General features: G+C 42.5%; 1 protein-coding gene across 2 annotated transcripts in view; it reads right to left on the bottom strand.

Moving 5' to 3' along the window:
• sdk1a (sidekick cell adhesion molecule 1a) overlaps window positions 1-26,771 on the bottom strand; it is a 505,919-nt gene that overhangs the window by 132,318 nt on the left and 346,830 nt on the right. For both annotated transcript variants that reach the window (XM_078417620.1, XM_078417621.1), the window contains 4 exons: window positions 25,312-25,488; window positions 22,971-23,107; window positions 10,049-10,196; window positions 3,262-3,402 (listed from right to left, as the gene is read on the bottom strand). In XM_078417620.1, coding sequence (XP_078273746.1) covers window positions 3,262-3,402; window positions 10,049-10,196; window positions 22,971-23,107; window positions 25,312-25,488 — 603 coding nt within the window. The remainder of the gene's footprint in view (window positions 1-3,261; window positions 3,403-10,048; window positions 10,197-22,970; window positions 23,108-25,311; window positions 25,489-26,771) is intronic.

Raw genomic sequence — 26,771 nt, 5'->3', positions numbered from 1 at the left:
CAGAGGGGTTCTGATGGCTACTCTTCCTCTTAGCAAGTTATTATGTACTCCAAAAGTCTTCCATCATAAAATAACTCTCATTGGTATCAAAATTAAAATGACAGATGCATGTAAAAGGAGACTAATGTATCATCGCTGAAGAAGCAAGAGGTGTTTGTTGTCGAACAATGCCATAACATTAATAAGAGATGATCCAAGCTTTGATGTCTCACATCCCATTCATCAGGCCTCTTTTACTGGAACAGACCATTGTAAAAATGCAAATATAAGAATCAATGGACCATGAGTCATGTCAGTAGTTTCACTCCCAATGATGTTCCATCATTATGCCCCTTCCACTTTCTAAACGATCAGGTACTCAGACAGCAGGAAATTCACACTCATGGATTCAAAGTGAAATTACCTTGAACGAGCAGGAAGGAAATTCTCCCTTTACCTCGGGTAGCTTGGAACTCAACCATCTCTTCTGCCACTTCTCCAGTGTAAAGATTCAGATCCAAAAGTTGAAAAGGAAACCAAAAACAATGCTAATTTTCAAGATTTGGATAATGATTTAAAGTGAACCCATGTAGATCTTGAGATCTGATAGCTTTTGGATAAAGAGATCATAACGTGGCTTTTATGCCTCACCATGTCATTCAGTTTCGAAGATAATGGAGAGTGTCTTTAGGTACAGTGCCCTCCATAATGTTTGGGACAAAGACCCATCATTTATTTATTTGCCTCTGTACTCACATGTGGTTAAAGTGCACATTGTCAGATTTTAATAACGGCCATTTTTATACATTTTGGTTTCACCATGTAGAAATTACAGCAGTGTTTATACATAGTTCCCCCATTTCAGGGCACCATAATGTTTGGGATACAGCAATGTCTTGTAAATTAGTCATGTTTAGTATTTTGTTGCATATCCTTTTTTTTGCATGCAATGACTGCTTGAAGTCTGCGATTCATGAACATCACCAGTTGCTGGTGATGCTCTAACAGGCCTGTATTGCAGCCATCTTTAGCTTATGCTTGTTTTGGGGGCTCTTCAGTTTTCTCTTCAGCATATAAAAGTCATACTCAATTAAGTTCAGATCGGGTGATTGACTTGGCCACTCAAGAATTGACCATTTTTTAGCTTTGAAAAACTCTTGCTTTGGCAGTATGATTGGGATCATTATCTTGCTGTAGAATGAACCGCCGGCCAATGGGTTTTGAGGCATTTGTTTGAACCTGAGCATATAGGATGTGTCTATACACTTCAGAATTTATTATGCTACTACCATCAGCAGTTGTATAATCAATGAAGATAACTGAGCCAGTACCTTCAGCAGCCATACATGCCCAGGCCATAACATCCCTACCACCATGTTTCACAGATGAGGTGGTATGCTTTGGATCTTGGGCAGTTCCTTCTCTCCTCCTTGCTTTGCTCTTGCCATCACTCTGATATAAGTCAATCTTTGTCTCATCTGTCCACAAGACCTTTTTCCAGAACTGTGGTTGCTCTTTTAAGTTCTTCTTGGCAAACTGTAACCTGGCCACCCTATTTTTGCGGCTAACCAGTGATTTGCATCTTGCGGGGTAGCTAGCCTCTGTATTTCAGTTCATGAAGTCTTCTGCGGACAGTAGTCATTGATAAATCCACACCTGACTCCTGAAGAATGTTTCTGATCTGCCGGACAGGTGTTTGGGGATTTTTCTTTATTATAGAAAATTCTTCTGTTATCAGCTGTGGAGGTCTTCCTTGGCCTGCCAGTCCCTCTGTGATTAGTAAGCTTACCAGTGCTCTCTTTCTTGTTAATGATGTTCCAAACAGTTGATTTTGGTAAGCCCAAGGTTTGGCTGATGTCTCTAACAGTTTTATTCTTGTTTCTCAGTCTCATAATGGCTTCTTTGACTTTCATTGGCACAACTTTGGTCCTCATGTTGATAAACAGTAATAAAAGTTTCCACAGGTGATGGAAAGACTGGAGGAAAGACGAGATGCAGAGAACTCTCTTATACCTGCATTAAGGAGGCATTTAAACACACCTGAGCAATTACAAATGCCTAGGAAGCCATGTGTCCCAAACATTATGGTGCCCTGAAATGGGGGGGACTATGTGTAAACATTGCTGTAATTTCTACATGGTGAAACCAAAATGAATAAAATGGGCCTTTAATAAAGTCTGACAATGTGTACTTTAACCACATGTGATCTTTCCTATTACAAATCTCAAATTGTGGAGTACAGAGGCAAATAAATAAATGATGGATCTTTCTCCCAGACATTATGGAGGACTGTAATTTTTTTATTGGTGCTATTTCACATTTGGAATCGACCATAGTATCAGATCTATTGAGCTCGTTGACTTCAATGCACTTTCGTATCTATTTGATCAGTAACTCAAAGGCAGATTAATGGAAAACATTACTTTACGTGAGTGGATTAATTCCGTCTCTAGATGAAACAGAAATAACAGGTGAAAGGCAGCCAGAGGCAGACATATCAAACAGGCATCACAGGGGACCTAGAATATGAGCTATCAGCATTATCAAAACCTGATTTATTGTGGATTAAATTCACGTTGCTTTGTTGTAAAACAGCATTGCAAAACTAATGATACCCAGTCATTGGTAAATGCAGATCTGCACATCACAAGCAAAACCACTCTGGGCACTGTCCTGTTTAACTTCCCGAATGACTAGAAAGACCTCGAATAATTCCAGAAGAGAAGAAAAAAAAAAATGCTTTTCAATCACATGACATTGAAAAAAAATTGTTATGTGAGCAAACTTGGAGGCTGAAATTTTCATTCTGTCAGCCCAAGCTTGATTTAAACCCCTATCCCAGAGGTGCAAGGATACTGTATTAATCTACAGTACCTACAGCACTCTTGGAATTGTATTAACAATCAAATTTTGGTAGAAAACCAATACAGCAATTTAAAAACAAAACCTGTAGAAAGAACAGTAACAATATTAAATTGCAGTTTATAATGCTATTCTTAACATGGATTGTGGAATTTTATTAAAACTTTAGTTTCCAAAAGAATTGTCAAAATATTTTTCGCCATCCATTATTTATGTACAGGATTGTATGAATACAAAATAAATATTTTATGTTCTGCAAAAAAAGATGCACCAAGATATTAACTTATGATTTTGTGAGATTTCTAATAATGTTCTAACTTGTCTTTAAAATGCCTTGTGTGTCATTTTTTGATGTGACTTCCACTTAATTTATTTTGGGTTTCTTGTACAGGGAGAGTTTATTAATATTTCACTCTGTACCTGAGAATGTAACCTTTGAGGACCCCATTGATTGCTTGCTCTGGAGGAGGTTGCCACTGCACCATTATGGATTGATTTGTTCGACCGCTGGCCATAATATTCTGCGGAGGGGCACTCGGTGCTTCTTCTGGTAACGGTAGCCTATGACCAAGACATGACATGATAAATCAAACAGTAAGTACAAGAAGTAGTGTAGATACACTGTTCTATGAATAGGTATCAACTTACATTTGTAAAGATCACACGAGGTGGAAAGGTAAAAACATTTCCTCAATATTTTTCACGAATAATAAACTCCAAAGATTTAAAAGAGATTGAGGCGACGTGGTGGTGCAGCAGTAGAGTTGCTGCCTTACAGCGCCAGAAACCCGGGTCCAATCCCGACTACAGGTGCTGTCTGTACAGAATTTGTGTGTTCTCCCCGTGACTGCGTGGGTTTTTTCAGGGTGCTCCGGTTTCCTCCCACATTCCAAAGACGTACAGGTTTGTAGGTTAATTGGCTTTGGTAAAATTGTCCCCATTGCACACGATAGTGTTAGTGTGCCGGGATCGGTGGTCGGCGCAGACTCTGTGAACCAAAGGGCTTGTTTCTGCGCTGTTTCTCTAAACTAAAGTAAAACTTATGTGCGGAGCAATTTTTAATCACACAGAGCAGTGAGTGCCTGGAATGCGCTGTCAGGGTGGTGGTGGAAGCAGATATGATAGTGGCATCTACGAAACAAGGAGATACTGGGAATGGAGGGATATGGATCGTGCAGGCAGAGGAGAGTAATTTATCTTGACATTGTGATCAGTGTAGACATTGTGGGCCGAAGGACCTGTTCTTGTGCTGAACAAAAGTTCAAATGTCAGAATACTATGGAAAAAGAAGACATATTGTAGCTGTCGAAGACTGGTTTTAAAAGAGCTGAGGGGCAATTTAGCCTTTCAGGATGCTTTTGGCCATTTTTCTTTCTCCAACAACTTCTTCAAACTTTCAGAGTTGGTGTTGATAATTTCTACATTATTTTTGAAGTCATTATCTGCTTGAGCAGATTTTAAAAGTCTATTTTTAACTGTACGCAGAGAAAGATCCAGTGAGCAAACATGGTCTTTATTTACCTTGCATGTATGATTTGACCAAGAGAGGACTGGAAAAATGACCAAAATAATTTATTTCCCATCAATAAAAATTGATACTGGTGGTATTCACGGTGCAGCATAGTTCACGACATCATTATTGGGAATGGGGCTTGCCTGTGCAGGACAGCAGGGAATGCTGCTGTCTCACAGTTTTAGTGACCCCCAGGGTGGTTGCGTTTTATTGACCCCCAGGGTGGTTGCGTTTTATTGACCCCCAGGGTGGTCCCGTTTTCTCCCACTTTCCAGAGATGTGCCGGTTGGTAGATTGATTATCACTGGCCTAGGTGGGTAGTGGAGAATCAGGGTGGAATTGATGGGCATGAGTGAGAGAATGGGTTGCGGGAATGGGGTAATGTGATTAGGTTTTGGTTTATTATTGTCACGCCTACTGAGGTACAGAGCTTTGTTTGCTTGCTCTCCAATCGAATCAGATAATACTACACATAAACGCAACCAAGTCAAACTCAAGTACTATAGCTACAGTTGATGGGCTTGCTCTGTAGCTGTCGGTCACGACTACTTTTAGAATCAGAAGCTTCCTATTTCCTAAATGTGAAAAAATATCACTTTAGTATCTCTGCTAAGTTGACGAATCGTCACTACAGTCGTTCTTCTGATTTCCTCAGAGTTCATGATGGTGGTTTCAAGGGATAGTGAGAATATTCACAATTAAAAACAGCAAAATGCAAAACGTGGATTTCTTTCAGCAACAGATAACTAAGCAGGCCAAAAAGTGGCCAAAAGCACATTTGTTTGGTCAGCACAAACAAGCTATACGTCATCTGGGGAAGAAAGGATTTTCCCAGTTGCTTAATTAAAATTCACCTATCATGAATATATGTAACTCATTTTCTCTGTTACCAGTTGCTTGATGAATAGGAAAGGCTTACTCAATCCTGCATTCTCATCGATGACATTATCACCTTCTGGATTCAATTAGCAGCTGAAGCAGAAAGAACATCATTTTCCCTCTGGGTCATGCTGGTGTTTGTGTGTCTTCTGAGTCTTCTCCAATCCTACTTGATCTAATTAAAACAACATCTCTTCCTCCTACATGATTGTCATAACCAGACTACCCTTGATAGATCCATGCTATTTACCTCAGTTATTCCTTGTGATAGCAAGACGTTTCTCCAGAATTGCTCAGAAGTGTCCTCTATATATCACTGGTCACTAGCACAGGGGTCTATCTGGTTATTGTTCTCTTTTCAACAGTGGAGCGATATGAAGTAAGGAACTGATCACTTTAGACTGGCACAGTGGCACATCTGGTAGAGCTGCTACCACACGGCACCAGAGACCAGGAGATTGATCCTGACCTCAGGAGCTGTCTGTGTGGTGTTTGCATATTCTCCCTGTGACCACATGGGGCTTCTCTGAGTGCCAAGGCTTCTTCCCTCATCCAAAAGATGTGGGGGATTATAGGTTAATTGCAGACCTCCAAACATTTGATTTTACAAATTCAGAATTTTGATGTCCAAAATTCAGAATTTTACATCAAAATTCATAATATGGCATGTAATGCAACATTTCAGCAAAAAAAAAGTATGCACGCCAAATGTGCATTCGCGTTGCGCTGCATTCATGTGTATAAAATGACTATTATTTCCAACAGTCTGTAGTTCTTGGACTACATGTACAATGTCAGGCCTATCATGAGTATACTCTGCTATTTATAGAAAGATTATTGAACAGAAATACTTTTTACAACACAGAAAAAATAGTTTTGTTTTGTTTTTTCTATTTTGCTTTTTCCTTACACATCCCAATTCTCTTGGCATTGAATAAAAGAATGAATGTTTATTGGCCAAGTATGTGCATATACAAGGAATGTGCCTTGGTTCTCCGCTCACAAATGATTTTGTGGCCAGGGTGAGAGGGGTCAGAGATGATCTTGCCCGCTCGCTTCCTGGCCCTTGCAGTGTACAGTTCGTCAATGGAGGGGAAGGTTGCAGCCAACAACCTTCTCAGCTGTGCGAACGATCCGTTGCAGCCTCCGGATGTCGTGCTTGGTGGCTGAGCCAAACCAGACCATGATGGAGAAGGTGAGGACCGACTCAATAATAGCCGTATAGAGTTAGACCATCATTGCCTATGTTTCCTCAATGGTCATAAAATGTATGACTAAATTATGAAGAGTTTCATTTAAAACTGCATATACCTAATTTCATTGAATACACACTTGCTACAGTTGTCTTCAACAGCAAATCACAACGGTCCATGTCCCCCCCAACCCACCCCCCCACCCCCACTACCCTCCCCCCACTCCACCCACACTCCTCCCTCCCTTCCCCCCACCTCCACTCCCCCACCCCCTCACCACCCCAACCCCCTCCTCCCCTCCCACACTACCCTCCCTTCATCCGCCCCCCACCCCTTCGACCCCCACTCACCCCTCCCCCGCACCCTCCCCTGCACCCTAACCCCCCCCCCCCACTCATCCACCCTATCTCCTCTCAACATCAACAGGCCTCATTCTATGCAGTGAGGCCAGGCCAGTGGCGAGGCGAAGCGAGCGGCCAGGCCAGGCCAGGCCAGGCCAGCGGCGAGTGGTGAGCCGAGTCGAGGCGAGGTGAGGCTGGGCCAGCGACGAGGCCGGACCAGCGGCGCGGCGAGGCCGGGCCAGCGACAAGGCGAGGCCAGACCAGCGGCGAGGCGAGGCCAGACCAGCGGCCGGGCCAGCAGCGAGGCGAGGCGAGGCTGGGCCAGCGGCGAGGTGAGGCCGGGCCAGCGGGGAGGCGAGGGGCAGGGCGAGCGGGGAGGCGAGGCCGGGCCAGTGGCGAGGCCGGGCCAGCAGCGAGGCGAGGCTGGGCCAGCGGCGAGGCCAGGCCGGGCCAGCGGCGAGGTGAGGCGAGGGGCAGGGCGAGTGGCGAGGCGTGGGGCAGGGCGAGCGGTGAGACGAGGCCGGGCCAGCGGCGAGGCCAGGCCGGGCCAGCGGCGAGGTGAGGCGAGGGGCAGGGCGAGTGGCGAGGCGTGGGGCAGGGCGAGCGGTGAGGTGAGGCCGGGCCAGCGGCGAGGCGACGCCAGACCAGCGGTGAGGCGAGGCTGGGCCAGCGGCGAGGCCAGGCCGGGCCAGCGGGGAGGCCAGGCCGGGCCAGCGGGGGGCGACGCCAGACCAGCGGCGAGGCGAGGCCGGGCCAGCGGCGAGGCGACGCCAGACCAGCGGCGAAGCGACACCAGACCAGCGGCGAGGCGAGGCCGGGCCAGCGGCGAGGCGAGGCCGGTCCAGCGGCGAGGCGAGGCGAGGGGCAGGGCCAGCGGCGAGGCGAGGCGAGGCGAGGGGCAGGGCCAGCAGCAAGGCGAAGCGAGGCTGGGCCAGCGGCGAGGTGAGGCCGGGCCAGCGGGGAGGCGAGGGGCAGGGCGAGCGGCGAGGCGAGGCCGGGCCAGCGGCGAGGCCGGGCCAGCAGCGAGGCGAGGCGAGGGGCAGGGCGAGTGGCGAGGCGAGGGGCAGGGCGAGCGGTGAGGGGAGGCCGGGCCAGCGGCGAGGCGACGCCAGACCAGCGGTGAGGCGAGGCTGGGCCAGCGGCGAGGCCAGGCCGGGCCAGCGGGGAGGCGAGGCCGGGCCAGCGGGGAGGCGACGCCGGGCCAGCGGCGAGGCCAGGCCGGGCCAGCGGCGAGGCGAGGCGAGGGGCAGGGCCAGCGGCGAGGCCGGGCGGGCGGGTGACGGAGCGAGCGGCGGGGCATGTGTTTTGCGGAAAAATGTGAGGCGAAATCGGAATGGCGGAAATGAAATAAGAAAGCGGAAACTTTCCTCCAAATTCAGAAGGGTTGGGAGGTCCGTAATTGCCCCTAGTGTGTAGGGAGTGGACGCAAAACTGCGATAACATAGAACTGGTGTGAACAGGCGATTGATGGTTGACGTGGACTCGGTGGGCTGTAGGTCCTGTTTCTGTACTATATCTCTAAACTAAACTAAACTAGCCTGTATGTGTTCCCCTGATTTTGGCATAACTAAGGTGTTTCAATCTTTAACATATTTTATTTGCATGCAAGTTTTATTTCTCTAGAAGTGAACCCAAGTGCTCCGCTAGCCTTTTATTAGTTCCATGTTACCTGCATCAGCTGGAGCCATTGCTGCATTTAATCAGTTACTACTCCAGATGTACAGTCCTCCTATCTTACAATTTTTTATATTAAAATTCAGTCAACATTTATCATTGTGATGTATTCCGTCTGCAAAGATTTATCATTGTGATTTCTGTACGTTCATATTCAAGGTGTTTTCTCCACCAGCAGCGTATGATTGGCCATAAAGGGCACCGAGGTGTATTGGGTGTGAAATACTGCCACTTCTTACTCAAGTCTCTTTCTTAACTTCAGTTCTAAAGACATACTGACAGCTCCCAGCTAGGTTCCATCTCTCCCATTATTCCTTTTTAAAACCCCATTCTCTGCTTCTGCTTTTTCATTGTACAATAATAACCTTAGCTACTGCTTCCACTGATATGTTATTGCTTTTCATTCAACTAGACTATCTCACATTGTTCATTTCTCCCAATCACTAGTCCCACAGGGCTGACCTCTCATGGCTTGGTTTCTACCAAAGTCAGTTGTGCAGCATGTAGAGCTGCAGCCCCAGCAACCTGGGTTCAATTCTGATCTCCTGTGCCAGAGAGTTTTTCTCTTGCCACAGATGCTGCTTGCCTTGCCTAGTTTCCTCTGGGTACCTGGGTTTCCTCCTCCATTCCAAAAATCTGCAGATTGGCAGCGTAGGTGCCCACTGACTATTTCCTCCAGTCGGCGGGTGTGTGGTGAAATATGAGGTGTGTGGGGGAGGAGGATAAGAAAGTGGGGAGAATAAAAATTGTGATCTGTTTGGTACAGGGTTCTAGGATCTTAACCAAGTTGAAAAGAAGAAATAACAATATATTTCCAACAGATAATGGTGTGTGATTTGGAGAAGAACTTGCAGGTGGTGGTGTTTCAGTGCACTCGCTGCCCCATTTGCTGTGGGGTTGGCAGACAAAAAGTTGTAGAAGTTTTGGCAGGTTGCAGCAGCACATACAAACGTAGACACTGTGTGCTGAGATGACAGGATTAAATACTCAGGTTTATGGATGGAAGGCCTGTAAGGTGGATAACAACGAACTTCTTTAGAGTTGTTAAAGCTGCACTTATCCATGCATTGAAAGAATATTCCTTCAAGGTACGAATAGGTGGGAGAGAGGGATTTTTTTGCAGAAACACAATGGTATCAATGTACAGGAAGGAACTGCAGATGCTGGTTTACACTGCAGTCTGAAGAAAGGTCTCGACCCGAAACATCACCCATTCCTTCTCTCCAGAGATGCTGCCTGTCCCGCTGAGTTACTCCAGCACTTTGTGTCTATCTTCAGTATCAATGTACATCACCTTTGCTTTCATACATTACAATATTTTTGGGCAGCAGTTCTTCATAATTATTTATTTGTGTGACTGTTTGTCGACTTTAACTATGTTCCAAACTGAACCTCTAATTTTCTGTAAATATTTAGATAAAAATGTATAAAAATTGTAGAAGATATTTAATCGGATTTACATTTATTTTACTAATGCTCACAAGGGCCAGTGATTTAAAGTGACCAATGCCAAGGAGAGGAGGTGCCCCATGGTGCTATCACACTCCATGACTATTGCCCCTATGGAACTGTTTAAACTTTTCTTCTTCTCTTGGAAAAGAGCATACCTGTTGGTTTCCATGCTGTACTGTCCTTTCCCCAGTTGATTAACTGCACACATTCGGAACTGGTATGAGCGAGCTGATGTTAATTCATGCACAGTAACGTGCACCACTTCAGGATTGATATTAGATAACTGTACCTTCCATGGAGAATCTACAGGAAATAGTCAAAGAAAAATAATGCCCAAGGGTTAAATAGTGCATTAATTATGTAAAATACAACAAGTAAAATCAAACTTAAATGTAAAATATTCAAGTTGAACACATTTGCACGCTTTGTGAAATAAAGTTATCTTGCCCACAATTTCACAATTCAATAACCAGTTCTGATTAAAAAATTTTTTTTAATGTTTTTATTCCCGTTTTTATTCTTCACTTCTCCAACACTTAACTGAGATGAGGAAAATTAGTAAGATCTGTGACTTTGTGCCTTTATTCCACCTTGATCAGTACGGGTGCAAGGGGTTATGGGGAGAAGGCAGGAGAATGGGATTAAGAGGGAAAGATAGAACAGCCATGATTGAATGGCAGAGTAGACTTGATGGGCTGAAAGGTCTAATTCTTCTCCTATCACTTATGAACGTATGAACTTCGCTGTGCAAAATTATTTCTGTACATTAATGCTTGTTGCTGTTAAGCTGCCATTCATTCACATGACTATTCGGAAAGAGATAATCTGACATTGCAATCATCAATATTATTCACATTAACAATGACGTTTTTAAATAGTGCCTTTAGCACAATGCCTCTTGAGCGCATTATCAAGATGAAGTTTGGCACTGACGCCCAAAGGGTAAATGTTAAGTAAAACCAGACAGTGCTGGAAACACTCAGACAACATTTAAAGTGGGAGAGAAAGCATTCTCTGTATTTTCTGGGAGATGACCTTTCATCAGAACTGGAAAAAGTTTTAAACAGATATTTAAGTGCGTCAAAAAAAAGTTGAGGTGGGTTTGTGGGTAGACTGAAGGGAGAAGGGGCAAAAGAGGAAGGAACTGTGAAAGTCTGGAGGGATTAAACGAAAAGGGACAATAGTGTGTTGGGAAAGTGGTTGGTAAAGGGACAAGTAAAGGATTTTAATGCTGAAAGTAGAACCAGTATTTGAAATTTCTAATGGAAAACACTGTGAAACTAAACATAGAAACATAGAAAAATAGGTGCAGGAGTAGGCCATTCGGTTCTTCGAGCCAGTACCACCATTCAATATAATCATGGCTGACCATCTAAAATCAGTACCCTGTTCCTGCTTTTTCCCCATATCCCTTAATTCCTTTAGCCCTAAGAGCTAAATCTAACTCTCTTGAAAACATCCAGTGAATTGGCCTCCACTGCTTTCCGTGGCAGAGAATTCCACAGATTCACAACTCTATGGGTGAAGAAGTTTTTCCTTATCTCAGTCCTAAATGGCCCACCTCTTATTCTTAAACTGTGACCCCTGGTTCTAGACTCCCCCAACATCGAGAACATTTTTCCTGCATCTAGCCTGTCCAATCCTTTAAGAATTTTATATGTTTCTAAAAGTTCCCCTCTCATCCTTCTAAATTCCAATGAATGTAGAAGAGCTGAACATGCTTTTATCTGACATTTCTGAGTCCAGAAACTGGTAAAGTGCCTATTCGGTAGAAAATGCTCATTGGAACAGCAATGGCGGTTGAAAACAAGGAAGGTGGAGTGGAAGAGGTAGAGGGAATTATAGTGTGGAAATCACACTCACAGACTGAATGGAGACAAGCTTGCCAATACTGTATTCTAATAATAAAGGACAGGTTGTGGATAGGGTTTGTTATGGGCAGTGAACATTTAATCATTAGAAAATCCTCAAGCAGCACAAGTAGTTGACGGGAATCATTTCCAAGGTTTTAAGTGAACCATGAATATCTGTTATCTATCAGAAGGTACTGCAATGCTAGGTGCGTGTTTCCAATTGTTATTTAACTAATTACAGAATAGCAAGGCATCACCTGCAGTTGAACAATAGGTTATGCAATGCAATGAGTAAACTCTGAAGCTAAAAGATAGACAGTAGATTTGTAAAGACAAACAAAAGCTATCAAATTGCTGTTCCTTTTCGCTCTGTTAAGGCTATATTATGATGGATAATATTATTTGCTCCCACTCATTCTTTAGACCAAAATTCAGATTTCACTACTTCCCATATCTTATATTCAGATCCAAGAAATGGGCAATATTGGCAAGGCCATCACTAAGACACTCAGACATAACTGCCCTTTAGACTGCACTGGCAAGCTTGTTCTTGAACTGCTGAAATCTGTCCAATGAGAAATTTGCAGTGCTATTCAGTAAAGAGTTCCAGTCACACTGAATCAACAGCAAGCAATTCAGAGAGTCAATGTGTGGGAAAGAACTGCAGATGCTGGTTTAAATCGAAGGTAGACACAAAATGCTGGAGTAACTCAATAGTCAATAGTCAATAGTCGTTTATTTGTTACATACACATAAATGTGTAGTAAAATGAAAAATTACCCGCAGTTGAACAATAAGACCAATAAGATTAATCAATAAAAATGCAATAACACATACAATCACAACTAACACCAAACAAAAAGAAACATCCATCACAGTGAGTCTCCTCCAGTCCCTCCTCACTGTGATGGAAGGCCAAAATGTCTTTTTCTCTTCCCTGCCGTCTTGTCCCGCGGTCAGGCTGTTGGAGTTGCCACGTTGAGGCGGTCGGGGCTCCCGATATTGAAGCCCCCGCTGGGCGGTGAAAGGTCAACGGCCTATTTCAGGCCGCGCCGGACGGTGAAAGGTCCGCGGGGGGCCGACCCAAGCCCCGCGATTCGGGGCGGGCGAACACGCTGCCTCTGCCGCTGCCGGAGCTCCCGATGTCGGCCCCCATCCAGGGGCCTGCGGGCTTCCAGCGGGACAGGCAGCATCTCGGGAGAGAAGGAAAGGGTGACGTTTCGGGTCGAGACCCTTCTTCAGACTTTCAGAGTCATATAGCTATACTGCAAAGGAACAAGCCCTTCGGCCCATCTGGTCCATTCTGACCAAGTTGGCATACTGAGCTTGTCCCATTTGGCTGCAGTTGGTCCATAGCCCTCTAAACCCTTCCTATCCATACATCTGGCCAAATGTCTTTTAACCAACCTTTCCATTTGTATAAAAACTGGCCAGTTCTGATGTCATCCACATAATATTAACTCAGTTTCTCACAATCCTGACGCTGCCTGATCTGCTGGGCATTTCTGACATTCTTTTTAGTTTCATATTTCCAGCAACTGTTTTATCAAGTTATTCTCTTTTTAAGCTGCCCTCAATAATGATTTCACAAGTGGCACCAAAATCATTAATCCCTAGATATCATTGGTCTTTTTTTCCCCATTGAAATTCCTTTTGTTTTCTGCACTGTTATCCCTTTCTGTAACTTGTTCTCTTGCTTTTTTTGTCGTGATGAAGGCACATTAGCCCAAACCATTAACTCTGTTATTCTCTCTCCACAGATGCTGCTTGCCCTGTTTAGTTTCAGAGTTTTTATTTCAGATCTCCAGTGCCTAGAGCTTTGTTGATTTTCAACATGACAATGTATCACTCAGTGATAGCAATAGCCAAGACAAACATGGAAACTAAAATCATAGATGGATCCACATGTTGATGAAGGAGCATCCTTCAAATGGTCTAAATAAATTATAGTATCTTCTTTAACATAAGCTTTCATAGAAAACAGTTAACAGAGCATTTACTCTTGTCCTTGAAAGCAATAATAAATTGTAATCTGCTTCAGCCAAGTAAAACTTAAGTGTATGTAAAATCAAGACATCACAACATCAAATAATACTTATTTTATAGAAAATATGGAACCTGAGAAGTAATTTAATTAAGATCATATGTCAGGAAAAGAGAGATACCCATACTTAGTGGGAATGAGAGAAGAGGCAACTGTAAACAGCATTTGATTGAACCGAAAAAATATGACCATTATGTGGGAAGTAGTTTGAGATTAATGAAGCACGCTGGCATGTGGAGCCTCTAAGCATGAAACGGGAAAGTATGAAGAACTAGTGTGGTTTCAGCAATGCAATTACTATAGGTGATTGTACAAAAGATAATCTGATCAATTATAAACTATAAAAAAACATATTAAAAAAGTAAGTTTTGAAAAATGTCTTCAATGTGATTCGAAGTAGATAATTTTGATTACATAATTGGTGAGATGGAGTCTGAAGAAGGGTCTCGACCCGAAACGTCACCCATTCCTTCTCTCCAGAGATGCTGCCTGTCCCGCTGAATTATTCCAGCTTTTTGTGTCTATCATTGGAGAGATGGAGTTAGGTTGTTTGTAAAATCTGTAAGTCCACAAATAGTGGAAAATTTCCCTGAAAATTCAATGAAAATTTACAGTGAAAATTATATTATTACTGAAAGAATATTAGATTAATGTCTTCTTCACTGATAATAAGAGTGTGATTTGTTCAGTTCCCCCAGGAAATCAGGATATTCTACACAAGGAAGTATTCTTTTCCTTAAAGGGAGAAAGCAAATTAGAGAAGATTTAATTAAAGTATCAAAAATTGTCCCTAGTGGGTGTAGGATAGTGTTAATGTACGGGGATCACTGGGCGGCACGGACTTGGAGGGCCGAAAAGGCCTGTTTCCGGCTGTAGATATATGATATGATATGATAGTGCAGGATTCATAGCTTAAAGTCCAGTCAGTTCAGCTTTGAAAGTCTATGAAACTGTTGAAAGCTGAGCCTATTTATTTAGTTCTGATTCAGTGTTAATGTGAATGAGGTATTACAATATTTGTTAGCTAATAACAAGTTATTCAAGTTATTTTTCCTTGCTGAAGTTTATTGGGAAGATGTCACTTTGAATAATGTCCACAGTTTGAGACATCTTATTACTGCAAAAAACTGATGGAAGAGATAGAGAACAGAGGAAATAAGTAGGCAGCTTCTGAGTGTCAAAATGCTAAGTTATAGAGTGATGTAATTGGATCTTTTGCCAAAGGTGATAAATTTAAAAGAACATGATCAAAGTTGTTAATATAGCGAGTGGGATTGATTGCATTTATGCAGGTTGTATTTGTATTTTGATTCTAATTATAAATGCAACATTATATTTCACAAACAATACTGGGGAGTAAGCAAATATTTTTCCTAACAGCAGCAGGAATGGAGGAGATATGCATATTAAGAAAGTCAAAGGTTATGTTCTACAAATTCAGTAGAAAATGACTTGATAGTCAGATAAGAACAGCATTGGTGGCTATAGAGACGAATCTACAGGTAGCTGCAAATGCAATACCATTAGTGTGGCTATAGAAACAACAGAGACATATTTGCAAATTATTGATGGTGGCAGACTAACAAAACTATAGTGCCATGAGCAATTAGACTGAAGTTGCAAGACAGGAAGATTTGTATGCGAAATAACAGAGGTAGCATGCAACAGACAGAAGATAGACACAAAAAGCTGGAGTAACTCAGCCGGTCAGACAGCATCTCTGGAGAAAAGGAAGAGGTGATGATTAGGGTCGAGACCCTTCTTCAGACAAGACCCTTCAGACGAATCGTCACCTATTCCTTTTCTCCAGAGTTGCTGTCTAACCCTGAGTTACTCCAGCTTTTTGTGTCTATCTTTGGTTGACCAAGGCATTTGGGTAAAACTGAAATTAATGGGCATCAGGGGCAAACAGGCATATCTGGGTCACGCCTCGCACAAAGAAAGATTTTGGTGGTTGGAAGTCAATCAGCCCGAGACAGCACTATAGGGTTCCTCTCGGCAGTGTCCTTGGCTGAGCTATCTTCAACTGCCTCATCCATAACCATCCATCCATTATAGGGTCAGAAGTGGGGGTGTGTGCTGATGAATTCTCCATTGCATTGAACAAAAAAAAGTCTGAAGAAGGGTCTCGACCCGAAGCATCACCCATTCCTTCTCTCCAGATGCTGCCTGTCCCACTGAGTTACTCCAGCATTTTGTGTCTACCTTCGATAAAAAAGTACAGCACTGGGACAGGCTCACAGACAGCTGTGGGGGCCAGTTCAATGGATATTTTTAATGGGCAGATTTTTGATTAGTAAGGGTGTCCGGGGTTATGGGACGAAGGCAGGAGAATGGTGTTGAGAGGGATAGATCAGCCATGATTAAATGGCGGAATAGACTTGATGGGCCAAATGGCCTTATTCTGCTCCTAGAACCTATAAACTTCAGCTCACAATGTCTGTTCCCAACTTCTCAGCTGATGAAGTACTCCGTAGCTACAAACAATAAGACCCAAACCAAATTCAGATCTGGAATGGTAGGTGTCCAGTAACATACATGCTGCTAAACAGCCAGGCAAAGATGATCTCCAACAAAGGAGAGTGTAACTAACCATTGTTCACACTCAATAGCATCATCATTGCTGGCTCTCTCTTCATCAATACCCTGATCAGAACCTAATCAGCCACATTGAGGTTGAAAGAACAGGCCAAAGGCTGGGCATTCTGTTAAGAATGATTCATCTCCTGACTCACCAAAGTCCCTCCACTGCTTCACATGAAAGGTCAAGAATGTGAAGGAAACATGTTCACTTTCCTAGAGAGTGTAGCTCCACAAATAGCTACATGGATGCACATGGATAGGGAAGGTGTAGAGGGATCTAGGCCAAATGTGGGCAAATGGGATCAGCTTAGATGGTTTATCTTGGTCGGCATGGACGAGTTGGGCTGAAGGCCTGTCTTATTCACTTGAATCCAATAAATTCACAGGTGTTTCTTTATAACACATAGACAAAATTACACATATTACACATATTTACTGGCACCAGATGAAATATGACTGTCATAAGGTAATGGGTGATCAAAAATTGATTTATTGGTAAATTAAAGCAGCCTGCTTCAAGTTGTTACTTGAGGGAATTAAATATAAACCCTTTTAAACTTTGAAATAAGATGGGCTGGCAGTTGAAAAAAGTCCCATTATAGGATGACATCTGAAATGAAAACCCATTAACAATTTGAAACTTGGTTCGATCAGATATCTTCTTCACATTTATCAAACAAATATAAAAAAGAGACCAAGAAAAAAAATATCAATGCACATTTTACCACAAGCAGCTTAAAAAGTGAGTATGGCATTTGACACTAGGGAGGAGATTAAATGAAACAGATACAAATTATTTTCTGAACGGATGAACAGTGCAGAGACCATAAATTCTTCATAAAGCAACACAATAAATGTTTCAGGATGAAGAGGATTTGATTAAAACTAGCCTACAGGTTTTTATTGTTGCATGGAAGTAAATGAAATATCTCGAGTTCAGATACTGCCTGAATAAGGGCCCTGACCTGAAACTTTGTTTATCCATTCCCTCTGAGATGCTGCCTGACCTGTTGAGTTCCTTCAGTACTTTGTGTTTTGCTCAATATTCAGGCATCTGCAGTTTCTTATCTTTCTCTCTCTCTCTCTCTCGATAGTTTAGAATTGTTTAACTTTTTTAAAAGCAAAATATCCTAAAAATGATGTTGAATAACCATTGATTGGTATTTCTAAACAAAAAGTCAGTTGTTGTTTATAATTGAAGTGGCCACTCTGGGTGAATTGGCTTACTATTCCTCGCTTTCAGACAAACACTATCTTTATGACCTCAATCCATGTTCATAGATCCTTCCTGCTCAAACCTTGCTCACAGGTGAGCCAGTCATAACCTTTTCCCAGTCCATAAGCTCTCAACCAGAACCTCGCCCTCAGTTCAGACAGGTTCTGCCTAAATCTTTCTCCTGGGGAACTCCTCACCCTAACTTTGTTCATCAGATTCTCTAATTTTTATCTATTTCAAATATACTCTTCATCCTAACCCTTTCTCCATTTCATACAGATATTCTCCATTCAATATTTCCCATTGTTTGAAGAAGGAATCTTTGTGCTAATTTTCCTCTTGTTCCATGGAAAGTCTCTCTTTAATCTTCTTGATTCACACATCCTCCTCCCCTACCTGTCCCTACTTCATGTGGATATTTTCCCCTTCCCCCTTGATCCACCAATTCACTCCAACCACCACCTAGTTACCTTTGAACCCCAGTTTTACAAAGTAGTCCCAACTTCCACCCAGTTCCCAGTACAGGGAAAATATCCTCCTGTTCTATTCATGAAATAGGTCAAATAGGTAACTTACCCTTTTAACAAGGGCAGATATCAAAATAACCACACATTTCAACCCAGTCCATGGACACATAATAGATGCGGTGAATTGAGAGGGGAGGGACTATAGATGGCCATTTCAATTATGACAAATTATTACCCCAATGACATTAAGTGACGTTGTTAATTGAACTTAACAAACTCCTTGTTCCCCTGAGTTTCCCCTTCTCTAAAATTCTTGACCCTTCCTGAAAGACCAGAACTATCCTCTTCCTGAAAAATGACATCTCTGCTGGTTTAATACGAGCCTGAGGGTAACAAATAGCTCTGGTACAAATGGCCACATCCTGTGAAGGAATGAAAAATCATTCTTCAGAAAATGCGTGGAGCATTTCTTTTGAAATGCCAGCATGCCGGCAGTGCTGTGCACCTGCCCTTTCTCAGTGCCTTTGAGCGAGATTTACCCTCATCCCCTCCATGCTAATTTTGCAATCCTGTCAATAATAGTCAATGGATTGGCATTTCAGAGCGATCAAACAAGACCAACTGTGTAAGGTCTTTGTTAAACACTATAATCCAAAATGAGATTTATGAACTCTGCTCATTCAGTATAATCTTTTTCAAATATTTATCTACTTGACAACGGAAGTTGCACTGATTTCTCCTCAACACATGGCAAACACACTGTATTGAAATGGGAGAGCACGACATTACAAGGTGTGGACACTTTGTATGAAACCTCTAAAACTTAGTTATGATACAACATTGCAGTTGAATCTCTGGACTAGGCCTTGGGTATGCACTTAACAGCTGTTAAATTGCCCCGGGGGACAAAATTTACAAAAGGCCCTGGATAATTGCACTTACATCCAGACATGCAAAACATAGATGCAACGCGCTTGCAAGATTTTTAATTGCATTGGGACAGCCTGCATGGTCTACAAGTCAGTCCTACCGCAGTGGGCTTTGTTAGTACCTGTGAGCCCTGCTTCGTAAAGTGGACATTCCAGAGCAAGTCCGAACACAGAGTTAAGAACCCGAGTCTGGTTGATCACCCTTAAGTTAATCACAACTTGGCTCTCCCTTGTTCTCCACACCAAGCCCTTTCCTTCTTGATTCCAGACAGCTAAGCCTCTGTTATTTCCCTTCTCAGTCCAAAGTGGGTGATCTCTACTTACTGAGACGAAACGTAGTTGTCACAACTTTTCCCATTCATTTAGTCTGTTAAGAGTTCTTCATAATTTGAATACATGGCCTTTGATTAATCATCTATGTCATTCAGAAATATAGCAAACAGTTGCAGTCCCAGCACAGAATTTTGTGGAACAGCAATATTCTGCCAATTTGAGTAAGTGCCCATTACTTCTACACTCTGCATTCTGGTGAACAGCTAGCTTTTTTGGCAGGTCAATATTTTGCCTTGAATTCCAAGAATTACAACCTTAGTTAGCTTACAATCTTATGAAGGACTTAATCAAATGTTTTTATGGAGGTCCACATAAATAAGATCTGTTTGGCATTCCATTGAACTACTTTAGTCAGCTCTTCAATAAATTCAGTTGAGTTTGTCAGGCATAATGCATCTTGCACAAATCCAAGGTAGTTCTCTCGGCTTAACTACTGATTGAAAAACATAAACTGAATGCCCCAGGTATGCTTGGATCTTGGAAAACATGCATCTCCAATGGTTGATCGTGTGATATATAAAACACGCACGAGCGCTGGATAATTTTCAAGGTTCCCGTAAACAAGGATGAAATGGAAATATTGCAGAAACAGAACTACCCAAAATCCATCTGACTTTGTAAATAGTTTTGAGCTTTGCATAAGGACACCAGTAAAAGAAAAACATTGGTGTAAAATATTACTGTATCCAAGAAAGGCAGTAATGCAAACATTCCCTGAGCACTCCAGTTTTTGCAGTAGATTTCATGCCCATCAGTACTACTTTACTGCAACTTGTGCATATCGATTTAAACATGTAACATGTCCTCCTGCATTGTTGCGCAACCCTAAGATCTTAATATCAATACGTTCTGAAAGCCGAAGGAATTTGTTCTGATTATATGTGTCTAAAAAAAATCAATGTGTTCTGGTTATTCCCATGGCAATAAAAGTGCTGCCTAGTTTGAGAACTCCCCTGATGATTCTGTGAGCTTATCATTGTATGCCTGAGTCATAAAGGCTGTGAATATGCCAGGTTTGGTCTCTGTTACCCGTCAGTGATAGCAGTACGGCAATCAATCTTGGCTCTCAAGATTAGGGAGGAGAAGATTACCCATGGCTCCTTTCCTTACTCTCCATATCGTTGGAGAACTAAGAGCCCTCTAACAAATCAGTGTTCCCCAGAGCAGGGCTAAGCGGGTTACCAGCGTAATTAAAATCTAAACAGTTACTTTTAATTTTTGTATTTGAAATTTAAGCAGCTAATTTGTTTCAGCATTTCACTTTTAACATTTTTGCTAAGATCATTTATGGACGTCTGATATAAAACGGGATTAGGTTTGGCTGTGAAGTCCTTGAAGTTGAATCGTCTGCTAGCCCTTGCTATCTGCATTCAACTGATTAATGGCAGCTACAGAATCAAACCGCATTAGGCATTGTGATAGTTTTCAAGCCAAATAATTAATAGTTTTCAGAAGCAGAGGTGGAGGGTGGGAAGGTGGAATGTAATCAGTTGTAAAAGGGAAGAACAATACAATGAAATTGGAAAAACTCATTGAAAACTATCACCTTGATCTTTACTCTTATTAGAATATATAATGCAACCTATATCTGTGGTTTTGTTGGGGTCAAATCTGAGGATCTGTTGCGAATAATATATAACTATCCTATCACAATGGCACTGTGAAAGGGCTGCAGCAAAGATTGCATTATGTATTTTTCAACTCCAATAGGTTTAAAGAGTTGAAAATAATTATGAGTAATTCCTATTTGATTTATGAAGCATAATAGTGTTAATTAATGAACACAGCTGACATTACAGAATCACTGAAGCACCTTGAGCTAATGATCATCTGTATAGATACGTTCCATCTCTTGCAAGTCATCAACCACGACAAATCTTTAAGCTAATCCCTCTTGTGCGGTCAATATATCATCACAACAGAGGGAGAGGCAGGTAAATGTCAAGCTGCAAATAGTTAATTCTTATAATGATTTGATTTGAAAAATGGTTCTGATAGCTAAATTTCCATTCCCACAATGAGCAACATTAGTAACTGATAAAACTGCCATAATATTGGTTTTCTATCATTTGTATTGTTTTATAATTGACATTCTGAAACAAGTTAGCTTCTTAAATTTCAAATACTCACATTTTAAAAAAAGTTTATTTTCTAATTACACTGGTATGCTGGTTAACATCGATCAGCAGAGCATTGATTTATTACAGTGTTCTTGGTTCTCCAGCCACGATTCTCTGTGCTTTAATAAAGATACCCAAGTAAGAACTGGTGCAAATCTCTGCTCTTGCTCCTCCAGCTCTGATGTGACCCACTGCCCAGCGTGCACAGGCTGTCATTGCAGGCTGCTGTTAAATGGGCAGAGTCCATCAGTGTTGGTAATAAACTCTGAAACACAGGTTGCAGCCTGACTGCGTGCAGACTACTGCTGAGGAATGGCAGCACCTGCTGTACTTATTGACTGGCTACCCTGCTGGATGTGATGGAATCTGCTCTTCCCTCCTCTCCTTGTTCATTGCAAGATTTGTGCTAGCTCTCGGACACACAGGTTCCTGGCTCCGGGCGCAGCAGATGTGTCAGCAGGGCGGACTGAGTTTTGTGTCAGGTTTTCAACACAGCAGTACTGTCAATAACACATCTCTCTGTTTCTAACCATGTAACAACCTATTTTAGCACTATTTCCATCAGCACTCACTCAACTGGGTAACATATCCTAAGCACTACATGAGATATCCAATGGGACTAGATCAAATTATGAAAAGTATAGACAGGGTTGAAAGTCAAAAACTTTTTCCAAGGTAGAAATATCAAAGACTATAGGGCATAGCTTTCTGAGAAGGATAAAGGCCATGTACGGGGCAAGTTTTTTATACAGAGAGTGATGGGTGACTGGAACGTGCTGTCTGGGGAGGTGGTGGAAGTAGATACGATAATGGCACTTAAGAGGCATTTTAGATAGGCGCATAGATAAGCAGGGAATGGATGGAGATGGATCACATGCAGGTAGAGAAGATTAGTTTCACCTGACATCATATTCTCCATGGTCAATGTGGGCTGAATGGCCTGTTCCTGTGCTGCACTGCTCTAAGTTCTATAGCAGTGTCATTTCAGAGCATCATGACCATCATCTACCTCATCCATTGATCAGAACACAGCTGAAACACCACCCATTTATCAATGATGTAATACGAAAATCAAAAGAATAAATATTGAAATTAGGAATAGGTGGCGTTTTCCTTTTCCCCAGAGATGCTGCCTGTCCCACTGCGTTACTCCAGCTTTTTGTGTCGGTCTTCAGTTTAATCCAGTATCTGCAGTTCCTTCCTACACAGTTGGTTTATAGGGCCTGTTTCCATGCTGGATGACTCTATCCAAAATGAATTTCCATTAGAAGGCATACAAATCATAATTCCACAATGAAATATTGTGGCTGTATAGTTAAGAGATAGGGTACTGCCTAGCAGGGTAAATTTCATTTCCAATGACCCTACCACAGAATCTAGTAGACGTGGCTCCGCCTGCTTTACAGCCATCTGAAAGTGAGATCCTTTATTGTACAAGCTGCTTATTAGAAGAGTATCGTCACTAATTCTGCATAAAATACGCTTTATTTGTTTAAAAACATGCTAATCAAAGTGTTTCCAGTGGCACTCACTGTTCTCGGATAACTCCACAATGTAGTGCAGGATGGGGCTATTTCCATCAAAAGGCCGAGTCCAGGACAAATCTACCGCCCGGCTTGTTGTAGCATTCAGCGTCGCTTGCAGGTTCCTGAGTGGATGAGGAAGTTCACTGAAGAAAAAAGAAATGGGGAAATCACAATCTACCGACTGCTTCATCTACCAAACATCATTAACACCGAACCTGGACCTCAGGTTACATCACGTCAAGTAGAGGCATTTAAAAGGCTTTTGGATAGGCAGGGAATGGATGGATATGGACCCTGTACAGGCAGAGGGGATTAGATCAATTCGGTAACATGTTTGGCACGGACATTGTGTGTCAATGAGCCAGTCCCTGTGCTATAATGTTTCAATGAGTAAAGAGGGCAGGGACTTGGGCTACCTGGTAATAATGCAGCCATGTATTCTATTTGTATTTTCAAAGAATGATTTGGTCCTTCTACTGTCATTTACAGTTTAACAGTTAAGCTGTAACTAGTAGCTAGTGAAGCAGAAAATATTTTCTTTCCATCTGGGGTTGGAGTGAAGTTGGTGGAGAGACTTGATTGAGCCCGTCACCTGCAGTGATGACACCAGGCCTAAACTATCAGAGCGATCTCAGATGTGCTTTTTCAGTCTTTTTCAGTCTTTTTCTCAGAGCCAAGCTGCACTAAGATCTAGCAAGAAAGCATGGACTATATCATGGACAATTTTTTGTCAAGGTCGTTCTTTGATGACTGGAGTTTAGCTATTCAACATCAGGCAGAAGTTCACGAAGCCTATTCACCTATTTATATGTTCATCTAGAAATTACTTTGACAAGATTTTGGCATTGAGCAAAACACAAAATGCTGGAGGAACTCAACAGATTAAGCATCTATGGAGGGAATGGACAAATGACGTTTTGGGTCGGGACCTTTCTTCTGACTGATGATCGTTGGAAGAGAAAGAGTTTGTGGCATTGGTTGGACAATCAAATGAACCCCAAAGCCATCTATCTAATTGCTGTCTACGCGTTTTTTAGATGAGATGCAGATGAGCAGCAGCTGCAGGAAGGCTGCCAAAGCATTTCTCTGCAGTTCACTCAGCCGCTGCGGAATGCAAAACTAAAGCACCAAAGTTCCAGCACCGCCAGGAGGGAATTGGCGGTTTCCATTATAACTGTGGAATTAGGGATTTATTGGTGAAGTATAACAATACAGATAGAATAAATAGCTGAATAATGTTTCTGGGCCCTGGTCATTATATCCTCCATTCTATACAATTTCCTCACCCGTCAGGTTTATTTGATGCTATGAGTGACACCAAACAAGGAATAATCTTGAATTATGCATAGATATTTGGATATGCTAACAATGACATCTAACTATCAATTGAAACTTAATCCTACTGAACCACAATGCAGGTAATGTTCTTGACCCGTAAAAGGGACCACATCACCTCGATTCTGGCCTCTCTCCACTGGCTCCCTGTACGGTACAGAATCAACTTCAAGCTCCTCCTATTCACGTATAAAGCCCTAAATGGACATTCCCCCCCCTACATCAAAAATCTTCTAACCCCCCTCTCTAACTCCAGGTCACTCAGGTCGGCCGACTTGGGCTACTCACTATCCCGCGGTCTAGGCTTAAGCTCAGGGGTGACCGCGCTTTTGCGGTTGCAGCTCCTAGACTGTGGAACAGCATCCCTCTCCCCATCAGAACTGCCCCCTCCATCGACTCCTTTAAGTCCAGGCTCAAAACCTATTTCTACTCCCTAGCGTTTGAGGCTCATTGAGGAGGCGCTGTGAACTGTTTGCGTGCTACTGTATGTTTCATTTTTTTCCCTTAGTACCTAATCAGATGTACAGCACTTTGGTCAACGTGGGTTGTTTTTAAATGTGCTATACAAATAAAATTGACTTGACTTGACTTGACTGCCTGTCATAATTTAACGCACTATAAACTTCATGTATTTCTTCACATTATGCTTATACAATTTCCCAAACGCAGTACAAGTTGAAAAACTATAATGGAATTGTGCCCATATTTCTATATCTCCATCTGCTAATTTAACAAGAGAGCTTAACCTATTGCTTCAGATGAGTTAACAGCACTATTAAAGTAGCCCGCAAATGATTTAAATTGAATGATTTAAGGTCATATATCGGAATAAGCAGCTGCATGGCACTGGTTTGAAAATAGTACGTGGCAGAGTAAAGTTTGAACTAAAACCGACTGTCATCCACTATTCACTAGAAAATAGCACAAAGGGTTTTGGCAGAGATTCAATACGAAACTGCTGGGAAACTGCTGTTCAGCTTGATGGGTAAACTGAAATCTTGTTTATACTCACATTACTTCCAGGCGGGCACTTCTGAAGTCATTCCCTCCAGCGGACAAAACCTCACAGGTGTAGTCTCCAATATCACCTGACCAGGTTTGGCTAATATGAAGCGAGCCATTTTTTCCAGCAGTAATTCTGGGTACAGCACTTGCATCGATAACCTTTCCATCCTTTTTCCAGACAAATCTGAAGGAAAAACAGCACAGATTTTAAAAGGGGAATAACGTAACATCATTAATGTACCCATTTGACAGACTGGAGGAATTTTATCTTCAAACTGGCATTATGCTTGGCACAGACATTATGGGCCGAAGGGCCTGTTCCTGGGCTGTACTGTTCTATAAATACATTTGAGCTTGGTCTCAGTGAAATATAAAAATGAAAAAGAAACTTAAAGGTGAATTTGGCCAACATCAACCCTGCCTATTTCCATCTCCAATTGAACTGGGGGTGTGCAATAGGAGCCTGAAGTGCTAGCCGTGGGCAAAATACTCATCTAATCTTTCAATGAAGCCACGTCTCTCAGAATGCTGTGCACTTGGGCCTCAGAACATCTAGCAGCTGGAGGGAGGCAAGAACTGCACTGCGGAAGAGGTAAAATCTTTTTGAAGGGAAGGGCTGTGGGAAAACATAGAATGTACATAGCCCTTGTACATCAAGAACAGGCCCTTCAGCCCACTATGTCTGTGCCGAACATGATGCCAAGACCAACTCTTCTCTGGATGCAAATAATCTCCATTCCCTGCATATCCATGTGCGTATACAAAGTCTCCTCAACTCCATTATTGTATCTGCTCCCACCACCACCTCCGGCAGTGCATTCCAGGCACTCACCACCCTCTGTGTAAAAAACTTGCTCCTCTCATCTCCTTTAAATTTTGCCTCTCTCACCTTAAAGCTATGCCCTCTAGCATTTGATGTTTCCATCCTGAGCTCTCAAACAACTCTTCACTGACTAAATCATTAAATCTCCCCTCCCCAAACATACTTTAAATCTGTGAACTACCCAGCTCTGATCACAGAATACTTGCATCTTCACGATTAGTGACCCTCCCTAGTGCCCACACCTTCTTCTAAATCAAAGTGATGCAGGTTTGTCAATCAGGAACACTTCTGGATGGCTGTACAATGACTTGTGCATGCTGTGGAATAAATTGTCACGGTGCTGTCTTGACCAGAACTCTCCCTTACATAACTCTTCTCTGCCTTAGTAAATATTGGGACCTTTATCTCAGGCACTAAAGAGGGCAAAACATGGGTAGCACCGTTGGTAGTGGCATTGCCTCGATTCTGATCAATTCAATTCAATTCAATTCTCATCTCCGAGTTTGCACATTCGGTGTGACCATGTGAGTTCTCTCTGAATGCTCTGGTTTCCTCCCATACCACAAATACTTGCAGGATGGTAGGTCAATTGGTCTCTGTAATTTGCCTCGGCTGTGGAGGCGAGGGTAGAATCTGTGGCAAAG

Source organism: Rhinoraja longicauda, chromosome 21, assembly GCF_053455715.1.
Source record: "Rhinoraja longicauda isolate Sanriku21f chromosome 21, sRhiLon1.1, whole genome shotgun sequence".
Lineage (NCBI taxonomy): Eukaryota > Metazoa > Chordata > Chondrichthyes > Rajiformes > Arhynchobatidae > Rhinoraja > Rhinoraja longicauda.
This window is presented reverse-complemented; position numbering and strand designations above follow the sequence as displayed.